The sequence below is a fragment of the Panthera leo genome, chromosome B1, assembly GCF_018350215.1.
Source record: "Panthera leo isolate Ple1 chromosome B1, P.leo_Ple1_pat1.1, whole genome shotgun sequence".
Taxonomy (NCBI): Eukaryota; Metazoa; Chordata; class Mammalia; order Carnivora; family Felidae; genus Panthera; species Panthera leo.
In genome coordinates, this window is record NC_056682.1 from 118,846,306 (window position 1) to 118,871,651 (window position 25,346).

Below are 25,346 nucleotides of genomic sequence, written 5' to 3' on the forward strand. Positions count from 1 at the left end.
ACTAAATCTTGTAGCAAATGACATGGAATATTGATAAAATAAATTGCTCAATTTTATGAGAGACAGTTGCTTTGAAAAATTATAATTGGGGAAAGTCGAATTAAATGTAAGTCAAGCAAATGAACCTCCAAAATTATGAGAGCTTCAGGTGAAAGGGGGAGAGAGTTAACCAGATTTAGTTGTGTCTAGAATACACAGAATTGGCATTTGGTGTTTTTAGTTTTACTGGTGACTTAATTAGGACAATCCCACTGGCTGGTTTTTTCCTGTGAATTCTTGTTTATCACATATGGAAATCCCAATTCTATCTCATTCTGTTTTGCACCTATTTAGTAATCAATTTCTTCCTTAATGGCTATTGCATATTCTTAAATGGCATACAACTAGGAAAGCAGAAACTATAAGGTAAAGAGCACAAAAACACCCCCTTCTGTTGGATGTATTTGAATATTACATGAGGAGGGAACTGCAGCATTTGAGATGAGAAGAAGGGGGTGGGGGGGAGTAGGCAGGAGTGAGGAGGTGTGTTACTGATCTGTTAGCTCTTCTTTACGTAACTTGCACACCAGCTAGTTGGTGAATGTAACAAATAGTGGTTGAAATGTTAGTGACCAAAGTTACCACTTCTCAGGACTGTTAACAGCAGTTTTTAGTAGCTGGGAAATGGCTAAACAAATTACTAATGGAACAAGTTCATTGGCTTTTGTTGTTTCTCTGAATCTGTATCTGCAGAAGAGTTCATTTGAATTGGGGGGTACTGCTCATAAGCTAAATTGTCCTTGTTTAGCCAGAACTTAAGTTTACCAAATATTTGGAAATGTTCTGGTTTGAAATGTGCAATAAAAAGACCTTTGGACTTTTAGAGGAGCCCCAAGGGGTCCATATGTATTACAGAAAGTTTGCTTTTTATTTTTTTTTTATTTTTTTTATTTTTTAATATATGAAATTTACTGTCAAATTGTATGGGTTTCCATACAACACCCAGTGCTCATCCCAAAAGGTGCCCTCCTCAATACCCATCACCCACCCTGCCCTCCCTCCCACCCCCCATCAACCCTCAGTTTGTTCTCAGTTTTTAACAGTCTCTTATGCTTTGGCTGTCTCCCACTCTAACCTCTTTTTTTTTTTTTTTTTTCCCCTTCCCCTCCCCCATGAGTTTCTGTTACGTTTCTCAGGATCCACATAAGAGTGAAACCATATGGTATCTGTCTTTCTCTGTATGGCTTATTTCACTTAGCATCACACTCTCCAGTTCCATCCACGTTGCTACAAAAGGCCATATTTCATTCTTCCTCATTGCCACGTAGTATTCCATTGTGTATATAAACCACAATTTCTTTATCCATTCATCAGTTGATGGACATTTAGGCTCTTTCCATAATTTGGCTATTGTTGAGAGTGCTGCTATAAACATTGGGGTACAAATGCCCCTATGCATCAGTACTCCTGTATCCCTTGGATAAATTCCTAGCAGTGCTATTGCTGGGTCATAGGGTAGGTCTATTTTTAATTTTCTGAGGAACCTCCACACTGTTTCCCAGAGTGGCTGCACCAATTTGCATTCCCACCAACAGTGCAAGAAGGTTCTCGTTTCTCCACATCCTCTCCAGCATCTATAGTCTCCTGATTTCTTCATTTTGGCCACTCTGACTGGCGTGAGGTGGTATCTGAGTGTGGTTTTGATTTGTATTTCCCTGATAAGGAGCGACGTTGAACATCTTTTCATGTGCCTGTTGGCCATCCGGATGTCTTCTTTAGAGAAGTGTCTATTCATGTTTTCTGCCCATTTCTTCACTGGGTTATTTGTTTTTCGGGTGTGGAGTTTGATGAGCTCTTTATAGATTTTGGATACTAGCCCTTTGTCCGATGTGTCATTTGCAAATATCTTTTCCCATTCCGTTGGTTGCCTTTTAGTTTTGTTGGTTGTTTCCTTTGCTGTGCAGAAGCTTTTTATCTTCATAAGGTCCCAGTAATTCACTTTTGCTTTTAATTCCCTTGCCTTTGGGGATGTGCCGAGTAAGAGATTGCTACGTCTGAGGTCAGAGAGGTCTTTTCCTGCTTTCTCCTCTAAGGTTTTGATGGTTTCCTGTCTCACATTCAGGTCCTTTATCCATTTTGAGTTTATTTTTGTGAATGGTGTGAGAAAGTGGTCTAGTTTCAACCTTCTGCATGTTGCTGTCCAGTTCTCCCAGCACCATTTGTTAAAGAGACTGTCTTTTTTCCATTGGATGTTCTTTCCTGCTTTGTCAAAGATGAGTTGGCCATACGTTTGTGGGTCTAGTTCTGGGGTTTCTATTCTATTCCATTGGTCTATGTGTCTGTTTTTATGCCAATACCATGCTGTCTTGATGATGACAGCTTTGTAGTAGAGGCTAAAGTCTGGGATTGTGATGCCTCCTGCTTTGGTCTTCTTCTTCAAAATTACTTTGGCTATTCGGGGCCTTTTGTGGTTCCATATGAATTTTAGGATTGCTTGTTCTAGTTTCGAGAAGAATGCTGGTGCAATTTTGATTGGGATTGCATTGAATGTGTAGATAGCTTTGGGTAGTATTGACATTTTGACAATATTTATTCTTCCAATCCATGAGCAGGGAATGTCTTTCCATTTCTTTATATCTTCTTCAATTACCTGCATAAGCTTTCTATAGTTTTCAGCATACAGATCTTTTACATCTTTGGTTAGATTTATTCCTAGGTATTTTATGCTTCTTGGTGCAATTGTGAATGGGATCAGTTTCTTTATTTGTCTTTCTGTTGCTTCATTGTTAGTGTATAAGAATGCAACTGATTTCTGTACATTGATTTTGTATCCTGCAACTTTGCTGAATTCATGTATGAGTTCTAGCAGACTTTTGGTGGAGTCTATCGGATTTTCCATGTATAATATCATGTCATCTGCAAAAAGCGAAAGCTTGACTTCATCTTTGCCAATTTTGATGCCTTTGATTTCCTTTTGTTGTCTGATTGCTGATGCTAGAACTTCCAGCACTATATTAAACAACAGCGGTGAGAGTGGGCATCCCTGTCGTGTTCCTGATCTCAGGGAAAAAGCTCTCAGTTTTTCCCCGTTGAGGATGATGTTAGCTGTGGGCTTTTCATAAATGGCTTTTATGATCTTTAAGTATGTTCCTTCTATCCCGACTTTCTCAAGGGTTTTTATTAAGAAAGGGTGCTGGATTTTGTCAAAGGCCTTTTCTGCATCGATTGACAGGATCATATGGTTCTTCTCTTTTTTTTTGTTAATGTGATGTATCACGTTGATCGATTTGCGAATGTTGAACCAGCCCTGCATCCCAGGAATGAATCCCACTTGATCATGGTGAATAATTCTTTTTATATGCTGTTGAATTCGATTTGCTAGTATCTTATTGAGAATTTTTGCATCCATATTCATCAGAGATATTGGCCTGTAGTTCTCTTTTTTTACTGGGTCTCTGTCTGGTTTAGGAATCAAAGTAATACTGGCTTCATAGAATGAGTCTGGAAGTTTTCCTTCCCTTTCTATTTCTTGGAATAGCTTGAGAAGGATAGGTATTATCTCTGCTTTAAACGTCTGGTAGAACTCCCCTGGGAAGCCATCTGGTCCTGGACTCTTATTTGTTGGGAGATTTTTGATAACCGATTCAATGTCTTCGCTGGTTATGGGTCTGTTCAAGCTTTCTATTTCCTCCTGATTGAGTTTTGGAAGAGTGTGGGTGTTTAGGAATTTGTCCATTTCTTCCAGGTTGTCCAATTTGTTGGCATATAATTTTTCATAGTATTCCCTGATAATTGTTTGTATCTCTGAAGGATTGGTTGTAGTCATTCCATTTTCATTCATGATTTTATCTATTTGGGTCATCTCCCTTTTCTTTTTGAGAAGCCTGGCTAGAGGTTTGTCAATTTTGTTTATTTTTTCAAAAAACCAACTCTTGGTTTCGTTGATCTGCTCTACAGTTTTTTTAGATTCTATATTGTTTATTTCTGCTCTGATCTTTATGATTTCTCTTCTTCTGCTGGGTTTAGGCTGCCTTTGCTGTTCTGCTTCTATTTCCTTTAGGTGTGCTGTTAGATTTTGTATTTGGGATTTTTCTTGTTTCTTGAGATAGGCCTGGATTGCAATGTATTTTCCTCTCAGGACTGCCTTCGCTGCGTCCCAAAGCGTTTGGATTGTTGTATTTTCATTTTCGTTTGTTTCCATATATTTTTTAATTTCTTCTCTAATTGCCTGGTTGACCCACTCATTCGTTAGTAGGGTGTTCTTTAACCTCCATGCTTTTGGAGGTTTTCCAGACTTTTTCCTGTGGTTGATTTCAAGCTTCATAGCATTGTGGTCCTCTTCCGTGGGCCTCTCGTCTGCGCTTGGCTCCAGAGACTCCGTTCTGCTAATCCTCTGGCGGTTTTCTGGGTTCTTTAGGCAGGTGTAGGTGGAATCTAAGTGATCAGCAGGACGCACGGTGAGCCCAGCGTCCTCCTATGCCGCCATCTTCCGGAACCTCCAAGTTTGCTTTTTAAAAAACCTTTGGGGAGTTGATGATAGTTTACCTACAGTATGTGATTAGTTTTCATAGATTGAACTTTAAAATGTCTGTACTCATACTGTGATGTCTTTCCTTCCTGCATCTTCCATTGTGTCAGGCTTCAGATAAATTTAAAAATAAGAACACGAATTTAACATCTATGTTTAAGTTAAAAGATTTTTAAACCTCTACCACAAGGCTTACTTCAGATTTATTTCTTTGGAAAGTGCAAAATTCTGTGCAAAAAAAAAAAAAAAAATAGTAATTTTTTTTTAATTCCCTTAGTTTGGTACAGATTTGGATATCTGAAACTAGTATAGAATATTTTTTCATAGCTTAATAGATATAATAATTATTCATATAAATTTTTTAAACACATTTACTGTGCCTCAGCTTCTGACAACACCTATGTATTTTTATCAACTAAAAATACAATATCTTCCACAAAAAATTCTGTTTGGTAATTAACACAACCACTTTATGACTAACACACTTGACGACATTCAAAAGTTTATTAATGGCATAAAACTCAGCTGCTTTAGAATAGTTCTGAATTTCAAAATGAAAATGTACTGTTTTAGCTTATACTTTATCCTAATTTAGGGAATGGCTGCATATCACTGAGCTTAATTTTCTGATTCTGAGACCGAACATCTGCTTAGAATGTGACATGTGCTAAAACACTAGCCAGAGGCCAGGTAACTCTAGATCACAAGAACATGCAGCAGTTTCAGATCATCCAAAATGTAATTCAGATTTTTCCTAAAATCTATTTGTTATGGGAGATTTCCTGTTACCATGAGAGTACATTGTTTAGGTTTCTGAGTCATGGAAAAATTGAAGAAACACAACCTGTGTTAAACCTGGTTAATTGTTCTGTCTCCTTGTGTTTGTCATTGCAGTCTGCCTACGTAACAGGTAATCCTGTCATCATTGATGGAGGCTGGAGCTTGTGATTTTAAAATCTCCTTGCTGGGAAGGCAGGCTCTTCCTGTCCACAGTGAACCTGGTTACAAAGAAAACTCATCCATCATGTCTCTCCTATTAACAGCCTATTAATGAAAACAAGCCCTTTTTAATGATGTCTTTGCTCACAAGAGTCAGATTCTTTAAATATATTAATCTCTTTCTAACCTCTTCTGAAATCATTATAGGTAGACGACATAAAAGATAATGAACTCACTGCAAATGAAGAGGTTTAACATCAACCACAATTTGTAAACATATAAAATTAAAATGTGAATATGAAAAATGGAAGGTTTTTAAGAAAAAAGTATTTGTATTTTACTTCTATTTCCCAATATTCAAATATTTTGTATAATTCTGCTTGGTCTGTACATGGACTCTAATTTTAAAATTTTACACCATCATAAATGAACACAAGATAGGAAAGAATTTAGCTTCAGTGACTTACATTAAAAAAGAGTTTAGATTCAGAACTATATTGTTAATCTGTTATATAAAAGAAAAATAATCATCAAGTATTTATATTTAACAGATGTTACCACTCATAATTGAGTACTATTTTCTTAGTTTAACTAAAAAATCTTTATTAAAATAAATAATGATATTGGCATGGGCCTAAGAAACTTACAGTGAACCAGCAGTATTTTCAGTTTGAATAGATTAAGTGTAGATTTTTTTCACCAAATGCCAGGTTAACAGTAAGAGGACATGAAATTTAGAAACAGTCTCTGGATACATAAATATAAATGAATCATATAACAGGAAACAAAATTAAAGAAAATAAAATTTTCAAGGGATGGGTGAAATAGAGAATTAGGAAACACAAACTTCCAGTTATAAAAGAAATAAGTCACAGAGATGAAAAGTACAGCATAGGGAATACAGTCGTTAATATTATAATAATGTTGTATAGGGACTATACTTAATCATGATGGGCACTGAATAATGTATAGAATTATTGAATCAATTATGTTTTACACCTGGACTTAATACAACATTTTATGTTAATCATAATTCAATAAGAAATGGTTAAAAAAAATTTTTTTCAAGAAAAAGTTTAAGCAAATTCATGGATGATAATTGTATAAGAGGTTATTAGGAAGTTTTTTCTTTTTATTTTAGTTTTAGGGTTTTATGTTTGTTTTTTACTTGTTGCTACTTCAAAAGACCAAATGGTATGATGCACATATAGATAATAAATGAGCAGTTCTTCTTAGTCTTTCCTCTTAGAAACTTAATAAACAACTAATATTAATATTAACAAGGAAAATTTTGAAATGGACATTGAGAGGATAACATTTTATGTGCGAGGAAGAGTATTATGTGATTGATGAAAAAAAGTTAAAATTGACAGCAAAGGATATTTTGACCAGCATTCCCAAAGAGTCCATTGATACAGGATTTGTTTTGGGGTTCTGGACCAGGTTTCCACAACTGCATCACAGAACGCTTGGTTTGTGACTAGACCAAGTCACCGGATATATGTTAGATTTTAGTATTCTGGTTTGTGAAATAAGGGAGCTGGGCCAAATGACTTGGGTTTTTGTTTTGTTTTGTGTTTTGTTTTTGGTGTATCATATTCAAAATGCTGTAACTTCTTATCAAGTGGAGTAGTGGAACAACGAAACTTACAAGTATGTTATGAAGTACTTCATGCTGTGAGCAAGTATAGGGGTGTATGTATAATTATGACAGATGAATTCTAAATAAACGATGAATTCTTGAAAATGAATTCTAATTAACAAATGCTTCTTCAGACTGCATTCTCTCATCTAACTATAAACTATAAAACATTATAGGGGCACCTGGGTGGCTCAGTCGGTTAAGCGTGCGACTTCGGCTCAGGTCATGATCTTGTGGTTCACGAGTTCGAGCCCCCCGTCGGGCTCTGTGCTGACAGCTCAGAGCCTGGAGCCTGCTTCCGATTCTGTGTCTCCCTCTCTCTCTGACCCTCCCCCATTCATGTTCTGTCTCTCTCTGTCTCAAAAATAAATAAACGTTAAAAAAAATTAAAAAAAAAAAACTATAAAACATTATAAACAATAAAAGTGCAGGTAAAGGGGCGCCTGGGTGGCGCAGTCGGTTAAGCGTCCGACTTCAGCCAGGTCACGATCTCGCCGTCCGTGAGTTCGAGCCCCGCGTCAGGCTCTGGGCTGATGGCTCGGAGCCTGGAGCCTGTTTCCGATTCTGTGTCTCCCTCTCTCTCTGCCCCTCCCCCGTTCATGCTCTGTCTCCCTGTCTCAAAAATAAATAAACATTAAAAAAAAAAAAAAAAAAAAAAAAAAAGTGCAGGTAAAACCTAACTAAAAAGTTCAGTGTTCCTCTCCAAAGTCGTGTTATTCAAATCGGGTGATGTGTCGATGAAGATCATATGACTGAAACAAAAGGAAAACTGTATTTCATTCCTGTGGTAAGAGGAAGCTGGATACCACTAGAAACTTCCTCAATCCTTAGGAGAGGGAGAATTCGATTTAGGAAGATACAGTAATAATCACTTTAGATGCCCTGAAGTTTACAGAACGTAGGTTCATCCGTCCTGCCCACAAAGGAGGCTGAGAGACAAGAATGAGTGGTTTTTATTTGGTGGAGATATTAACTTGACATTGTCCCCCTTGCTTGAAAAGCGGTGATTAAAATTGAGCCAAGAAGTGAAAATTAGGTAAGACAATTTTTATTTCTGAAGGAAATGAAAATTACCCCGAAAGGGGCGCGCGCATATATACACACACTTATTACCTGGAGCCGGGACACATACAGAAAAGGAAGACACAGAAATGGAAGGGAGTTTTAATGGAAAAAGAAACTGCTGATGGGAAGGTTCAAATCTACAACAACGCGGTAAGAAGGGCTCCTGTTAAAGACGCGATACAAGGGGGAAGGACAAGTCTTTAATCCCGCCTAACTGGCCACCCAAACGGAGAATGCTATCTTCCCACCGCATCGGAGAAGACACTTCGAAAAGCACGGCTGAAAGGTGGAGTTAAAACCCGAAGTGTATTAGTGGGTTTAGGGAACATTAAACCTCGTAATTGGCTGTCGGGCCTGCACTCCCGACTCCAGAAAAGCCAGCGCTGCGCGTCCTCTCCAGAGTTCTCGTCACCGCCGGGGTCCGCGCTCGCTGGGCGGCCTTTCCTGCGAGTTTCCCGGGGGAGACGCGCTCATCCCGGCACCGGGAGCCGGCCGCCCAGCCAGAACGCACGACTGAAACACGACGGTGAGGCGCGACATCTCGGCAAGCGGGCGGGTGGTGCGCCGGGCACCCCCGCCCGGGAAGGCCGCGCGCCGCCAGACCCCGACCCGGCGGAGGGCACGTGGGGCGGCCGCCTGGGGCCGGGCCCCTCCCGGGCTCGCTCAGGGTATTACTCGGGCGCCGCCGGACCAGACGGCCCTCCCTCCACAGGGCCGCCCCGCGCGCGCAGAGAAGGCGGAGCCTCGGAAATCCGCGGCGCGCCCAGGGCCCAGATATAAGCGTATTTCACAGCCTCCGACTCCGCCTGGGGCGATGCGCGCGCGTGGCTGGACCAGGCTCCCCCGGAAGATATTTTAGCCCGTCTCCCACTCTTCCTGCGCTGGAGACCGCCAGGTGAGTAGCCCTCAGAGGACACTGAGTGTCCAGAGCGTGTTTTTCTTGTTTGTGTTTTAGTTCTCGAACACCAGAGGCCGTGGCTACTGTGGGCTACGTTAGCACCACCAAGATGCTGAGAACCATCAGATCCCACTGGCTGGAGAACATAACCACATGCTGAAAGTGCACACTGCCTGTGGCTTTTTTTACTTACCAGGCAGCAGCTTGTTATCTCATCCTTGTTGTTGGTTGCATCCTTGTTATCTCACCGAAGACTTTGGTGATTTGTTGCCCTAAAAAATTGATATCAGAAAGCCACCATTGACTTTAGCCTCCCTTCAAGAAATGGACACCACCAGTGGACAGAGAAGGCGGGTACCTTCCTTAGCCACATTAACCTCTGTTTTCACTGAAAGACAGAAACCCTATTTCCCTACTCTGTAATGGGACCTCCACCTGACATTGTGGCTGCTACAAACTGCTGTCATGAAATTCTGGCTTACTGTTTCTGAGTTCAGAATGAAACATTTAACTTTAGCAAATATCTGTTTGTCTTCTCTGGGCCAAGCAGGCATGGGGACAGGAAATGCAAATATGAACTAACTACAGTTTCTGCCATTCAGTACCTCAAAATCCAATGGATCAGAATATACTTAACAAGTTACTAGGTAGAGTGATTCATGCTGTACTAATGACGTGAGCAAAGTGACTGATTCACAAATTTATATTTACTAGAATATTAAGATCTTTAGAATTATAACCCTATTGAGTAGATGTTTGCTTTTTTTTAATTTTAATGTTTATTCTTTTTTTAATTTTTTTTAATGTTTTTATTTTTGAGACAGAGAGAGACAGAGCATGAGCAGGGGAGGGGCAGAGAGAGACACACACAGATTCTGAAGCAGGATCCATCCAAGCTCTGAGCTGTCAGCACAGAGCCCGACGCGGGGCTCGAACTCATGGAGTGTGAGATCATGACCTGAGCAGAAGTCGGATGCTCAACCAACTGAGCCACCCAGACGCCCCATAATGTTTGTTTATTCTTGAGAGAGAGAGACAGAGTGTGAGGAGGGGAGGGGCAGAAAGAGAGGGAGACATAGAAGCTGAAGCAGGCTCCAAGCTCTGAGCTGTCAGCACAGAGCCAGAGGGGCTCGAACTCATGTACCATGAGATCATGACCTGAACCGAAGTCAGGTGCTTAACCTGACTGAGCCACCCAGATGCCCCTTGCCCTTTTTTTCAAGGATTTCTGAAAAAATGGGAAGAACTCAGTGATACAGGTCTGTTTTGGAGTCTACTCCAAAAGTTGCTGTGCTGGATATAGAAGGTTGGCACTCATATCGATCCCTACCTGCTTCCAGCATGCCTTATTGTATAGGAGACACTGGAGAGCTAAAAACACTTCCTTAGACTCCAATCCAGCCAAAGTTCTAGATGTAACATTGGTGTCTGGCAAGTAGATGAACTTGTCTGAGCTTTTGAAGGCAGAGGTGAGACAGAGGCCATCTCCTTGCTACTTTTTGCTGTTTTCTCTTGGCAAGGAAGGTCCAGGATTTGCCAGTCCTAGTCTCCAGAACTGTGGGTGTGGGGAGGGGCTTACAACAGTGGTGACAGCCAGACTCAGCAGCATCATATTGAATCACCAGCTCTGTGGCCATCAAGAAGCAGTTGAGGGAAGTGGTGAACATAGTCTGTGTTCCCTGCCCAGGCAGCTTCCAGATCCCAGCTTCTCGGACTCATAGCTACAATGGTGTCCTTGAACTCTGTAGTCCTTGTGGAGCCTTCTGATTGTAGCAAAAATAGTACATTCCTCAACAGTTCATTTACTACTGTTCTAGAAGTCATTCCCAGAGGCCCAGTCTAGAACCTACTCTTCTAACCCTTTCAACAGTCTCTAGCCTTTAAACAATTCACTTAATTCCCTGTGTAAAACCTCTTCCTGCTTAAAATACCTGAAATGGTTTTGATGTTCTGCACTGACTGATGAATATGTTTGCTATGTGGCCTGTAAGAGTCACATAAACCTAATCCCTTCCTTTTTTTTTTTTTTTTTTTTTTGAAAGAGAGAGAGAGAGTGAGAGAAAGCACGTGCATGAGCAGGGGAGAGGGGCAGAGGGAGAGAGAATCTTGATCCCACAACCCTGGGAGCATGACCTGAGCCAAAATCAAGAGTTGAACACTCAATGGACTGAGCCACCCAGGATCCCCTAATCTCTTCCATTTCTTTAGAAGGGAAATGAAACCAAGAGATTAGATTCAGGGGCTTGCAATGATGTGAATGCTTTCTTTTGGGCTCTGCCCTCAGCAGTTGCCATAACTAGCTGTTACACCAGATAAACTCCAAAATCTCAGTACCTTAACATAGTAGAGGCTTATTTCTACTCAGGTAAAGTCCAATCAGGTGTTCAGTGGGTGTCATTCTACTCAGTGAGGAACCCAAAGTCTTTATATTATGGCATTGTCATCCCCTAAAACCTTAAAAGTTCTTAGTTTTCAGACATTAGACAGGGTATGTTGTAGAGGGAGGTATGTTGTAGGTTGCATGAAAGTTTCTTATAGGTAAAAAATGGAAGTGGCAGGGGCGCCTGGGTGGCTCAGTCGGTTAAGCGTCCGACTTCAGCTCAGGTCACGATCTCGCGGTCGGTGAGTTCGAGCCCCGTGTCAGGCTCTGGGCTGATGTCTCAGAGCCTGGAGCCTGCTTCCAATTCTGTGTCTCCCTCTCTCTCTGCCCCTCCCCCGTTCATGCTCTGTCTCTCTCTGTCTCAAAAATAAATAAAACGTTAAAAAAAAAAATTTAAAAAAAAAAATGGAAGTGGCAGACATTACTTATGCCCACATCCCATTGGCCACACCTCAGTGACTTGCCACACTAACATGTAAGGGAGACTGGGAAATGTCTACTATCTGTGTGCCCAGACCGCACAGGAAACTGGTTTGATGAACATGTATCAGTCTCCTTCCGTCCCTCAAGAACAGACTGCATCTCAGTAATCTTTGTATCTCTTGTGCTTTACACACCACAGAAAATCAGTAAAAGTTTGATGAACTTCACCAACTGTAAAGGGATAGAGTTGTTATCTCATGTGCCTAATATCGAAACTTATCACCCTTTACTATGGTTGTTTAAGGAATGAGCTATCATCCTCTGACTACATTACAGCCTTTGAGTGTGGGAACTATGTCAGACTGTTCACTTTTTTGTGTGTTTTTTTATTGAAGTATAGTTTACACACAATGTTATGTTAGTCTCAGGTGTACAACATGATGCTTCAACAAGTCTCTATGTCATGCTATGCTCACAAGTGTGGCTATATCTGTCACTGTACAACATTATTATAATCCCATTGACTGTATTCTCTATGCTGTATCTTTCATCCCTCAGACTGTTCATTCTTGAATCCCTGGAACAAGAGCTAAAATCTGGCAAGAGTTTAATAGATGTTTGTTAAATAAATGAATGAATGAGTCCACAGAGAGAAAAAAGAGGTACAGAGTTAGTCTACATGAAGTTAAAAAATACTAATTGAGAAAGTGACATTTGAGTTAGATCTTGAATGACTAGTAGAATTTTACCAGATAGAAAAAGCAAAAAATGAAACCCCAGGCGGTAATAGTAGTGCTGTTCTGTTGTGGTTGTAATTGCTTCATGAATAGACATTTAGAAAACCATCAAATGTTTATAAGTCCAACTTGTTATTATTCACTATTCAAATATTACAACCAAACTTCAGGGATAGGGAAGGAAAAATATATAACCTTACAATCTCTGTAATCTCTATTGACTAAAAGAATGGCACTAAAAACCTTGGTACTGATTTTTTTAGCTACTTAAATATTCTTTTCTGAATATTTTTGATAAATAGCAACACAGAGGCAGTATTCTGATTGTTCATCCTCCATGAAGATTTTGCACCACGTCAAGAAGCTAGGGAAACACATATGAGCTAAAGGTTCCCCATTACTGCTCATCAGAGCTTCTCTGAGCTGGCTCTGCATCAAAATCATCTGTTGTATTGGTTAGGCTGCTTTTGGCTGCAGGTAATAGGAAATTCAGCTAAAATTGACTTCAAAAATACAAATTTACTTTTCTTACACAAGGTGTGTGGAGGTAATTGGATCCGGGGTTTGTTCTGTAGCCCAATGATATCAAGATTTAGTTTGCTTTCCATGAGCTAATTTTGTCTTTTTCTTCATGGTAAATGATGGCTGCTAGAGTTCCAAGAAACACAGTCATCATCCTTGGCCCCATCCCCTCCCCCCACCCCAAACACACACAGATACACAGTTTAAAGACAAAAAGAGGAGAGGAAAAAATAAACAGTAACTAAATAAATAGATAGATGCAATTTTAAAAATTAAAATTTTGGAGCACCTGGGTGGCTCAGTCGGTTGGGCATCCAACTTCGGCTCAGGTCATGATCTCATGGTTCGTGAGTTCAAGCCCCACGTCAGGCTCTGTGCTGACAGCTCAGAGCCTGGAGCCTCCTTCAGATTCTGTGTCTCCCTCTCTGTCTGCCCATTCACTACTTGGCTGTGTCTCCCTCTCTCAAAAAAAAATAAAAACATTAAAAAAATTTTAAAAAAGAATAAAGGTACTGCGAAATTGTTAAAAAAAGTTAAAATTTTTAAATTAAATAAATATTTTTTAAAAGGAGAGGATTCTTGCCTCTTTTTGGGGGGTGAGGGAGGAGCAATATCATATCCAGTGGTCCCCAACAGCCTTGCCCACAGATTTCATTGGTGAGAAGTGAATCATGCCCAGCCCTAAACCAACAGCTGGCGTGAAGGAATGGTGTTACAGAGATTGATTTAGACCAATAATGATTTATCACTAAGGGTGGGGAAGGTACACACTGACATACCTGAGTAATGGCTCTTAGGTAATAGGTTGGGTTGCCCCACTTGAGGAGATCGAATCTTTGGAATCAGATTTTAGTAGGCCTAGAGGTAATATTTTAAATTTTAATTAAATGCATTTGTCCTTGGGAGAGAGATTAGAAAGGAGAGAAGCAAGTATTGGGTCCCTTCTTACCTAGGAGTAATTTCTTTATATTCGTATCTCATTACATAGTGTTTTACTTCACGATGATTCAACCAAATCACTGTATCAGTTAGCCAAATAGAACAGTACTTGTTTTCCTTTGGTTGCTTGGTCTCATATGGTCAGCACACCTAACACTTTCAGATAAGGTTATTTTGTTCAGGGAAACATTCTTAGTCATTTCAGTTAACTAATTCAAGGAAATTTTAAGTCCCACCCTTCACTTGACCTGAATTCCTCACTGCTGGGTGGGTCTCCTTTTGGGGAATGAGCATTAGATCAGCAGTTGATTAGCAGAATCCAGAAACTGAAAGGTTTCTATATGTTCTACATAGACATATCAGAGTGAGCTTCCACTTCCAACACATGAATGGTTGAACACCAAAGGTAGGAGTTTTTGTTATAATCATTATAGAATACTTAATGGATAGTCATTGAGATGTTCTTTCAAATGTATAAATAACACATACAGTACTCCAGCCATATATGTAAATTCTCATTAAGATTACCCCATTAAGTGTTGGTCTGTCCCTACCTCAGACAGAAATAAGAATAACCAGCCTTTATCTATGTAATGATCCTTTAGCAGTAATTCAACTGATAGCAGTAAGCATATTTTACTTGACCAAGAGTCTATGGACATTCACAAATTGAGAGTTCTTTTATTTCCTCTGGAATATTACAGAAAGCACTTTTAAACATTTAGATTAATAAGATAACCTGAAAAAGAGAAGGCTGATTTAACAGCCTTCTGTATATGAGAGCATATTTGCAAAAGTTATTTTCAAAGTGTCCTTCACTTGCCAGGAGAAATAGGGGTTAGTGGACACGTCTCCTGCAGTCCCCTTTATTTGTCCCATTTGTTGGATTTCAGGGTAGGGTTTTATTTGATGAAAGATTCTTTTTTGACCTAAAAAATATTTGAAAACTGCTGTAGAAGATGCTAGGCAGTTCCCCATCATCTCTGAAAACCCCCAAAACAAAAAATTAACTTAAATTGTAGCAATGGGATTAAGTTATCTAAAGGGAAATTACCAGATTTTATCTCTGAAAAGTATTATTACTGAGGAAAGCTGTATCATTTTCTTTTCTCTAAAGCTTTAAGAATTACATAACGTTGTTTAAATGTATTTTGAATTGCATAAGAAAATCTTACTGTAAAAATCCTAACAATGCAAAAATACAGAGAATAAAAATGATATTCCAACCACTCTGATTCCATTTCCCTCCCCAAAGGCAACTACAATTTACAGACTTTTTTTCCTATTTATTTACCTGCAAATGCTCATACATAATGTTCATATTCTTTATCCGTGATTCTTCATCTGCAATTTTCTCTCAAATTTGGAGGAAAGACTTAGGAGATTGTTCTTTTCAAGTCCACAGCTCTATGATTTTGGTGGCATATGTTCCTAGTATTGCAATATAAAGCTCAAATTAAGCCAAGATGGTTTCTAAGCATGTAGATCAGTCCTGTAGGAAATTCTGTATACTGGGAATGCTAAAGAGAGGCATGAGTGACCAACAACCTTTGAATATGTTTTTAGAACTTGATCTACTAACCTTCTAGCAAGTGGGTAATCACAACAGTCATAACAGCCACATCCTTTGGCTTAGGTCAAACCACATTCTTCTGTTGAAATCTATATTTGAGTCACATAACTTTGATTAAATTAACATTATTGACTGAATTATGAAATCTGTAAAATTCCACCATTTGATGTGAGATAAATTTGTTTAATGTAGTTTATTGTTGTGTATCAATCAGAATAATACAACGTCTTGATTGAGAAGCAGAAAAAAAACTGTTGCTTCTGTATATAGGCACTTTTAATATTTATCTAAAATGTTCTTTGCCTTCCTATTTCTTAGTGTCATATTTTTATATACAAAAATCTCTCAAAGCATCTTAGTCTAACTGGATTTTTTATCAGATAAGATCGGGAGTGTTCAGGGTGGTATGACAGTAGACTAACTGGATTTTTTTTTTTTTTTTTTTTTTTTTTTTTTTTTTTTTTTTACTTTTTAATATATGAAATTTACTGTCAAATTGGTTTCCATACAACACCCAGTGCTCATCCCAAAAGGTGCCCTCCTCAATACCCATCACCCACCCTGTCCTCCCTCCCACCCTGCCCTCCCTCCCACCCCCCATCAACCCTCAGTTTGTTCTCAGTTTTTTAACAGTCTCTAATGCTTTGGCTCTCTCCCACTCTAACCTCTTTTTTTTTTTTTTTTTCCTTCCCCTCCCCCATGGGTTTCTGTTATGTTTCTCAGGATCCACATAAGAGTGAAACCATATGGTATCTGTCTTTCTCTGTATGGCTTATTTCACTTAGCATCACACTCTCCAGTTCCATCCATGTTGCTACAAAAGGCCATATTTCATTTTTTCTCATTGCCACGTAGTATTCCATTGTGTATATAAACCACAATTTCTTTATCCATTCATCAGTTGATGGACATTTAGGCTCTTTCCATAATTTGGCTATTGTTGAGAGTGCCGCTATAAACATTGGGGTACAGGTGCCCCTGTGCATCAGTACTCCTGTATCCCTTGGATAAATTCCTAGCAGTGCTATTGCTGGGTCATAGGGTAGGTCTATTTTTAATTTTCTGAGGAACCTCCACACTGCTTTCCAGAGCGGCTGCACCAATTTGCATTCCCACCAACAGTGCAAGAGGGTTCCTGTTTCTCCACATCCTCTCCAGCATCTATAGTCTCCTGATTTCTTCATTTTGGCCACTCTGACTGGCGTGAGGTGGTATCTGAGTGTGGTTTTGATTTGTATTTCCCTGATAAGGAGCGACGTTGAACATCTTTTCATGTGCCTGTTGGCCATCCGGATGTCTTCTTTAGAGAAGTGTCTATTCATGTTTTCTGCCCATTTCTTCACTGGGTTATTTGTTTTTCGGGTGTGGAGTTTGATGAGCTCTTTATAGATTTTGGATACTAGCCCTTTGTCCGATGTGTCATTTGCAAATATCTTTTCCCATTCCGTTGGTTGCCTTTTAGTTTTGTTGGTTGTTTCCTTTGCTGTGCAGAAGCTTTTTATCTTCATAAGGTCCCAGTAATTCACTTTTGCTTTTAATTCCCTTGCCTTTGGGGATGTGCCGAGTAAGAGATTGCTACGTCTGAGGTCAGAGAGGTCTTTTCCTGCTTTCTCCTCTAAGGTTTTGATGGTTTCCTGTCTCACATTCAGGTCCTTTATCCATTTTGAGTTTATTTTTGTGAATGGTGTGAGAAAGTGGTCTAGTTTCAACCTTCTGCATGTTGCTGTCCAGTTCTCCCAGCACCATTTGTTAAAGAGACTGTCTTTTTTCCATTGGATGTTCTTTCCTGCTTTGTCAAAGATGAGTTGGCCATACGTTTGTGGGTCTAGTTCTGGGGTTTCTATTCTATTCCATTGGTCTATGTGTCTGTTTTTATGCCAATACCATGCTGTCTTGATGATGACAGCTTTGTAGTAGAGGCTAAAGTCTGGGATTGTGATGCCTCCTGCTTTGTAACTGGATTTTTTAAAAAGAGAGCTCCTTAATCCCTAGAATCTTAAGGCATATTTAAATGGCAAGTTGTTGCTTAGCCAATTAACTAATAATTTCAGAATATATAAGCAATATTTGTCATGAGAACAGTATAAAGTTCTTGTTTCATTTGTCACCAATGTTGTGCAACCTAAATGGACTAATAAAATATTTTGTTTATAATAAACTCTATCACAGTCATAACAATGGGAAAGAATAAAGCTGAAGGTAATACAAGATATAAAATAAAAATATTTTCCAAACTTATTATGGAATGTGTTTTCAAACTTATAGTTAATTATGACTATATGTGAGTGGGATTTTAAACAAAATATTACAGCAAAAATATATAAAAATATAATGCAGTGATTTGGTAGAAATAACCTGAAATCAAAGATATAGATTAAAGAATTCTCTCATTTCACAAATATTTATACAATTTTACTATGAGGCTTGCCTGATACTGGCTATGTTAGTTGAAAACAGTCATTTAGCTTCTCTAGGCTTTAGTTTTCTTATGTGAATATTAAAGAAATTGGACCAAGTAATTTCTAAAAACCTTTCCTTTCCAACTTTTATTATTCCATTAAACTGTAATTCTTAATGACTAGGAAATCAACTAGTTTCTCCATATTTCCCCACTTTTTAATTTCTCCATTCCAGACACCCAGTATCTCAGCTTAACAGCCTTCATGAAGTTCTACTGGGTCAAAAGATTTTAAAAGACTTTTATGAATACAGTAAAAAATTTTTTGTCTCATTTAAATAGCATTTATTACTTAAATAGCATTATTAAGTAGCATCTTGGTGGCTCAGTCAGTTAAGCATCCTAGTCCTGATTTTGGCTCATGTCAGGATCTCATGATGGGCATGAAGCCTGCTTGGGATTCTGTCTTTTCCTATAAATAAATAAATAAATAAATAAATAAATAAATAAATAAATAAATAGCATTGTTGAAAACAAAGCATTTCACTTAGCTTTCTGGATAACTGACATCTATTTTATTGAATGCCACATTTTCTTTAACATTCTTTTTACATTGCTAAACCATGCTATATACTTTAATGCCTCTTAAAACCAAAAGTATTAGCACATCAGTTTTTTTTTTCTTTTCATTTTCTTGAAGATGTAAAATCACCTTCCAAACATTTGTTATTATACAAGAGATCCTTCAGGGCCAATTCAGGTATGAAGGTTCTTACTGAGGATTCATTTGGTGGCAAATGACAGAAACTCAACTCTAACTAGTAAGGACTTTGTTAGCTTACCTATAACTGACAAGGAGCTGCTTCCTGTTAAATCAACAATGTGGTTATTAATTTGGGACTTTCCTTTTTTCTCCTTCTCCTTTCTCCTTAAGGATCTGCTTTGCTCTGTGGTCACTTCATTCTTTGGAAGGCTTTTCTGTATGTCACAAGGGTTGTCAATAGTGAGTCTGGGCTTAGCAACCCCAACAGAAAGAAAGCTCTTTCTCAATGGTTCCAGTGAACACCTTAAAGTTGACTTTCACTGGCCAGGTATGGATCACATGCTCATGCCTAAAACAATCAGTATGACTGGCCATACTCTCATTGGCCAGGCTTGTCCTCATCTCCAGAGCATTGGTAGAGCATGGAGATAAGGAACGTGAGGAGGACGTGAGTCTCATATGAACCACATGGATGGAGAATAGAGGAGATGTGGATTCCACAAAAGAAAATTAGTATGCTGTTATCAAAAAGCTTGTTGGGTGGGAGATGTTTGGGAGGCCAAAACTACAAATATGGAAAAGATAGATATCCCCACATTTTATAGCCTTAAATTCCTATCTTTCCATCTCCTTCCTGTCAGCTGTCACTTATGGTGCTTTCAGTTTGCCTCTATCACAATTTCTTCCTACATGTAACTTTTAACATCTTTTCTTCTGAGGGTTTGGAAACCAGATGAGGAGAGTCATTTGAAGTGTTTTTATTTTTGGTTTTTTTATTTAATTTATTTTTTTAATTTACATTCAAGTTAGCATATAGTACAACAATGATTTCAGGAGTAGATTCCTTAATGCCCCTTATCCATTTAGCCCATCCCCCCTCCCACCATCCCCTCCAGTAACCCTCTGTTTGTTCTCCATATTTAACAGTCTCTTATGTTTTGTCCCCCTCCCTGTTTTTATATTATTTTTGCTTCCCTTCCCTTATGTTCATCTGTTTTGTATCTTAAAGTCCTCATATGAGTGAAGTCATATGATATTTATCTTTCTCTGACTGACTAATTTCACTTAACATAATACCCTTTAGTTCCATCCATGTAGTTGCAAATGGCAAAATTTCATTCTTTTTGATTGCTAAGTAATACTCCAGTGTGTGTGTGTGTGTGTGTGTGTGTGTGTGTGTGTGTGTGTGTGACTTGATATTTATCAAGTCATTTGAAATGTTTTAAAAGTTAGTGGGCTCTGAGTGAGGACTTGAGAGCTTCTCTATAAGAAGTATAAACTTCCTGGGGCGCCTGGGTGGCTCAGTCGGTTAAGCGTCCGACTTCGGCTTAGGTCACGATCTCGCGGTCTGTGGGTTTGAGCCCTGCGTCGGGCTCTGGGCTGATGGTCCAAGCCTGGAGCCTGCTTCCGATTCTGTGTCTCCCTCTCTCTCTGACCCTCCCCCGTTCATGCTCTGTCTCTCTCTGTCTCAAAAATAAATAAAACTTAAAAAAAAAAATTAAAAAAAAAAAAAAAGGAAGTATAAACTTCCCACTTTTTAATGGACTTCATGATATATCTTATTCCCTTTAAAAGGTAATTTTTGTGTATGTTCTGATTTCTTTGCTGAAACCAACTTATTGGTAAGGGATATACTATTGTAATTTCAAGACTCAATGACTATGAACAGTAAGTGCCATGAACATGGTTGCTATTAGAAATAGTCATTTATACTTCTTGGTTATTTAAAAATATTCTCCATAAATGGCAGAATTGGCTGATTTTAGAAATTTGATAAAGGAGATGATTCTAGTAACACTGCTCAAGAGTGCCTATATGATTCTACTAATGAGCAAGTGAAGAAATGACAATGGTGAGTGTTCCATCCACCTTATCAAGAAGTTGGCCTTGAAAGAAAGAGGAAAAGGGAATTATCAAAGAAAATCAGTGGGATTAAGTAGTAAATTCTTCAACATGGGCCTGGGGGGACCTTGTCTTGTTTAATAAGGAAGGCAAAAAGAATCTTAGAGATTTATGTTAAGTAGGGAGAAGGAACATGAGTGGCTCATAACCAACACTATTGAATGCTTACCAGGTGCATGGTTGGAACCACTCTTATCTCCGTTTTATAAATAAGGAATTAGTTACAAAGAGGCTAAGAAATTTGGTATATAATAGAACTAGACTACAGACCCAGCTTTGTCTAACTCCAGACCCAGCAGATCATCACTTACTATATGAGGGGGTTATTCTCTACATAGGGTAAAGGGCAAGTGCCATAGTTTGGGAAATGATGTCCTAGCTCTCCCACTTCATTTGCCATTGCTTTCAGCCTTACACCTCATGCTCCAACAAAGTTTCCCCTGACATCCCACTGGATTCCATGCCTCCATACCTTCAAGACAAGGGTTCTCTGAGCCCAACATTCTTCCTATCAAAATGCCATTATTTCTCATTATGAGTCTAAATTTTGGAATAAATTTATAAATTTAAAAAATTATATCTACATACATACACACATATATATTATTATATGTACATGAACTTATTATATGTAATATAAAAACCAAACTGAAGGTTTTTTGAGATACCACCCTGGCCAACATTGTATTTTGTAAGGAAGAAAAATGGTGATGATGGTGATGGTGAGGGTGGTAGTGGTAGAAAGGATATAATTTTCTTGGGAATATTAAATGCAAATATCTTGGCACTTTTTTTAACATTTATTCATTTTTGAAAGAGAGAGACAGAACACGAATGGGGGAGAGGCAGAGAGAGAGGGAGACACAGAATCGGAAGCAGGCTCCAGGCTCTGAGCCATCAGCACAGAGCCCGATGTGGGGCTTGAACCCACCAACCGCGAGATCATGACCTGAGCCGAAGTTGGATGCTCAACCAACTGAGCCACCCAGGCGCCCCTCTTGGCACTTTTTTAAACAGAAAATTATTCCTTGAGGCAGGTGTCTTGTCTAATTAATCCTTATCTTTATAGCCTAGCATAGTGTATGGCACATATTAGACACTCAAATGTATTGATTTAGAGTTTCCCTTCTCTCACATAATTTTCCCTTTGCTTATACCAGGGTTTGTAGTTCGTGCTTCTATTATAATATCATTATACTTGTTGCATTAGAAGTAAGTTTGATTACTAGTAAAAATAACACTTGACTAACAATAGCTTCAACAATTAACTTGAAGCTTGGCATCCAAGACTGATGGAGCAATTAAAGGGTATCGTCAAGGAACCAGCTCCTCCTATCTTAATTTTCTACTCTCCTTAGTATAGGGCTTTTTCTTCTCGTGGTTGAGAGATGGTCACTGGCCCTCCAGGCAGTGTATCTACATTCTAGGAAGAAGAAGGAGAAATGTTAGAGGACAAAGAATAAAAGTATGATCTTCAAAAAGCCTTGCCTTATAGTCTGGGAATGAAAGTTCTCCCTAGGGACTCTCACTTATATCTCATTACACAGAACTGTGACACATGGCTATCTATAGCTACAGAAGTGGCCAGGAATTGGAGTATTTGGTTGTTCAGCCTATATAGCATGAGAAGCCAAGAGAGAGGAGATTGAAGTAGTTTACAGAGTCAAGCTATAGGTCTGTCCTACAGGTTTTTTAGTTACTTCATGTAAGTTTATTTTTCCTGGTATATCGTCAGCCTATAGAGAACAAAAAATATGTTTTTGTAATCTTTGAATTACCTACAGTGACTACCAACATGTCTCAGTTGTCTAAGACATTGTGGCTGCTCAACCAATGTTATTATTTTAACTTTAATTTAGAAATATGAACCAGACAAGAATTAGTGATTCTAATTTCTCTGAAAATGATGGAATCCATAGATTTTTCTTTGGTGACTCATTTCAACATTGAAAAATTGCCTAGCGCTTATGAAGGAAATTGAAGAAGACACAAAGAAATGGAAAAACATTCCATGCTCATGGATTGGAAGAATACACTTGATCTTAGCCAAAAGGCCAAGAAGCAATGAATTGGAAGAATAAATATTGTTAAAATGTCAATACTACCCAAAGCAATCTACACATTCAATGCAATCCCAATCAAAATTGCACCAGCATTCTTCTCAGAGCTAGTACAAACAATCCTAAAATTTGTATGAAACCATAAAAGACCCCGAATAGCCAAAGTAATATTGAAGAAGAAAACCAAAGTGGGAGGCATCACAATCCCAGACTTTAGCCTCTACTACAAAGCTGTAATCATCAAGACAGCATGGTACTGGCACAAAAACAGACACATGGACAAATGGAATAGAATAGAGAACCCAGAATGGGACCCACAAATGTATGGCCAACTAATCTTTGACAAAGCTGGAATGAGTATCCAATGGAAAAAAGTCTCTTTAGCAAATGGTGCTGGGAGAACTGGACAGCAACATTCAGAAGAATGAAACTAGACCACTTTCTTACACCATACACAGAAATAAACTCAAAATGGATGAAAGACCTAAATGTGAGACAGGAAACCATCAAAACACTAGAGAAAAAAACAGGCAACAACCTCTTTGACCTCAGCCACAGCAATTTCCTACTCGACACATCTCCAAAGGCAAGGGAATTAAAAGCAAAAATGAACTATTGGGACCTCATCAAGATAAAAACCTTCTGCACTGCAAAGGAAACAATCAACAAAACTAAAAGGCAACTGACAGAATGGGAAAAGATATTTGCAAATGACAAATCGGACAAAGGGCTAGTATCCAAAATCTATAAGAGCTCACCAAACTCCACACCCAAAAAACAAATAATCCAGTGAAGAAATGGGCAGAAGACATGAATAGACACTTCTCTAAAGAAGACATCCAGATGGCCAACAGGCACATGAAAAGATGCTCAACGTCGCTCCTCATCAGGGAAATACAGATCAAAATCACACTGAGATACCACCTCAGACCAGTCAGAGTGGCTAAAATGAACAAATCAGGAGACTACAGATGCTGGCGAGGATGTGGAGAAATGGCAACCCTCTTGCACTGTTGGTGGGAATGCAAACTGGTGCAGCTTCTCTGGAAAACAGTGTAGAGGTTCCTCAAAAAATTAAAAATAGAACTACCCTATGATCCAGCAATAGCTCTGCTAAGAATTTACCCAAGGGATACAGGAGTGCTGATGCATAGGGGCACTTGTACCCCAATGTTTATAGCAGCACTTTCAACAATAGCCAAATTATGGAAAGAGGCTAAATGTCCATCAACTGATGAATGGATAAAGAAATTGTGGTTTATATACACAATGGAATACTACTTGGCAATGAGAAAGGATGAAATCTGGCCATTTGCAGCAACGTGGATGGAACTGGAGGGTATTATGCTAAGTGAAATAGGTCAGTCAGAGAAAGACAGATACCATATGTTTTCACTCATGTGTGGATCTTGAGAAACTTAACAGAAGACCTTGGGGAAGGGGAAGGGGAAGGGGAAAAAAGTTACAGAGAGGGAGGGAGGCAAGCCATAAGAGACTCTTAAATACAGAGAACAAACTGAGGGTTGATAGGGGGGAAGAGAGGGGAAAGTGGGTGGTGGGCATTGAGGAGGGCACTTGTTGGGATGAGCACTGGGTGTTGTATGGAAGCCAATTTGACAATAAATTATATTAAGAAAGAAAGAAAGAAAGAAAGAAAGAAAGAAAGAAAGAAAGAAAGAAAGAAACAAAGAAAGAAACAAAGAAAGAAAAAAAGAAAAATTGCCTGGAGATTTCCTGTTTCATCAAGCCCGACCATTAGAGAGAACGATTTAACAGTAGTATTGCTTGGAATATTTGAAATATAACTCAGAAAACAGGGTGGGAAAGACATCATATAAAAATATGATAAACAAGGGCTTTTTCAGGAGAGGTAGAAAGTAAATAAGAATTAGTATAACATATTGTAATCAAAGAAAAGGTTAGCAATTGAAAGTTAAGAATAGTCTAATTTAAAATATTTTAGACATTCAGAGTTCCAAGGGAAAAAATAAGTACAATTCACTCATTTAAATTGTTCAAATTGCTGCTTAATTCATTCATATAAATCTCAAGTTGATGCTACATATCTGTACTATTTCTCCTTCGAAACAGTTCCCGTTCCTCTCCCTTGTGTCATCTTATTTTTAATTATAAATCATGGGAGATGAAGATAAAGCAATTGAACATGAAGATTTCACACCATCCACAGGAATGGACCACACAGCCTCTACATATCAAGAAACACAGGTAAACCTACGATCAAATATAGAGCATTCCAACCATTTCCTTAAGAGAGGGACTATATATTTCCAAATCTCTGATACAGTTGTGTTCTCTTCATGCTCTATCACTCAATTAACAGTTCTTCCCATTTTTAATCCCCAAATTTGTACAGTAGGTGTGACTACCAGTTTTCCCAGATTCATTAGCAGCTGGCCCTACACGAGGCTGGAAAAATAGAGAGCCTGTGAAATGCTTTGTGTTCCCAGCCTCACCCCTAGAATGGTTGTGATTACTTCCCTCCCTTTTTATTGCTTAAATTCAACTAGATGAATGAATTTGAATTCATTTTTACCACAAATAGTTATTTTTTCTGAACCACTTTAATATATTAACCAA

General features: G+C 38.7%; 2 protein-coding genes across 8 annotated transcripts in view; both read left to right on the plus strand.

Moving 5' to 3' along the window:
• Positions 1–6,270, plus strand: part of BDH2 (3-hydroxybutyrate dehydrogenase 2) — a 28,519-nt gene extending 22,249 nt beyond the window's left edge. For both annotated transcript variants that reach the window (XM_042935787.1, XM_042935786.1), the window contains one exon: positions 5,402–6,270. In XM_042935787.1, coding sequence (XP_042791721.1) covers positions 5,402–5,455 — 54 coding nt within the window. In that variant the 3' untranslated portion in view covers positions 5,456–6,270. The remainder of the gene's footprint in view (positions 1–5,401) is intronic.
• A 2,699-nt stretch (positions 6,271–8,969) lies between these two features.
• Positions 8,970–25,346, plus strand: part of SLC9B2 (solute carrier family 9 member B2) — a 51,697-nt gene continuing 35,320 nt past the window's right edge. For 4 of the 6 annotated variants that reach the window (XM_042935792.1, XM_042935788.1, XM_042935793.1 and 1 more), the window contains exons 1-2: positions 8,970–9,048; positions 24,840–24,974. In XM_042935792.1, the coding sequence (XP_042791726.1) occupies positions 24,885–24,974 (90 nt within the window). In that variant the 5' untranslated portion in view covers positions 8,970–9,048; positions 24,840–24,884. Of the gene's footprint in view, positions 9,049–19,090; positions 19,115–19,166; positions 19,235–24,839; positions 24,975–25,346 lie in introns of those variants that run through there. The other 2 variants (XM_042935789.1, XM_042935790.1) reach the window with 2 other exon arrangements.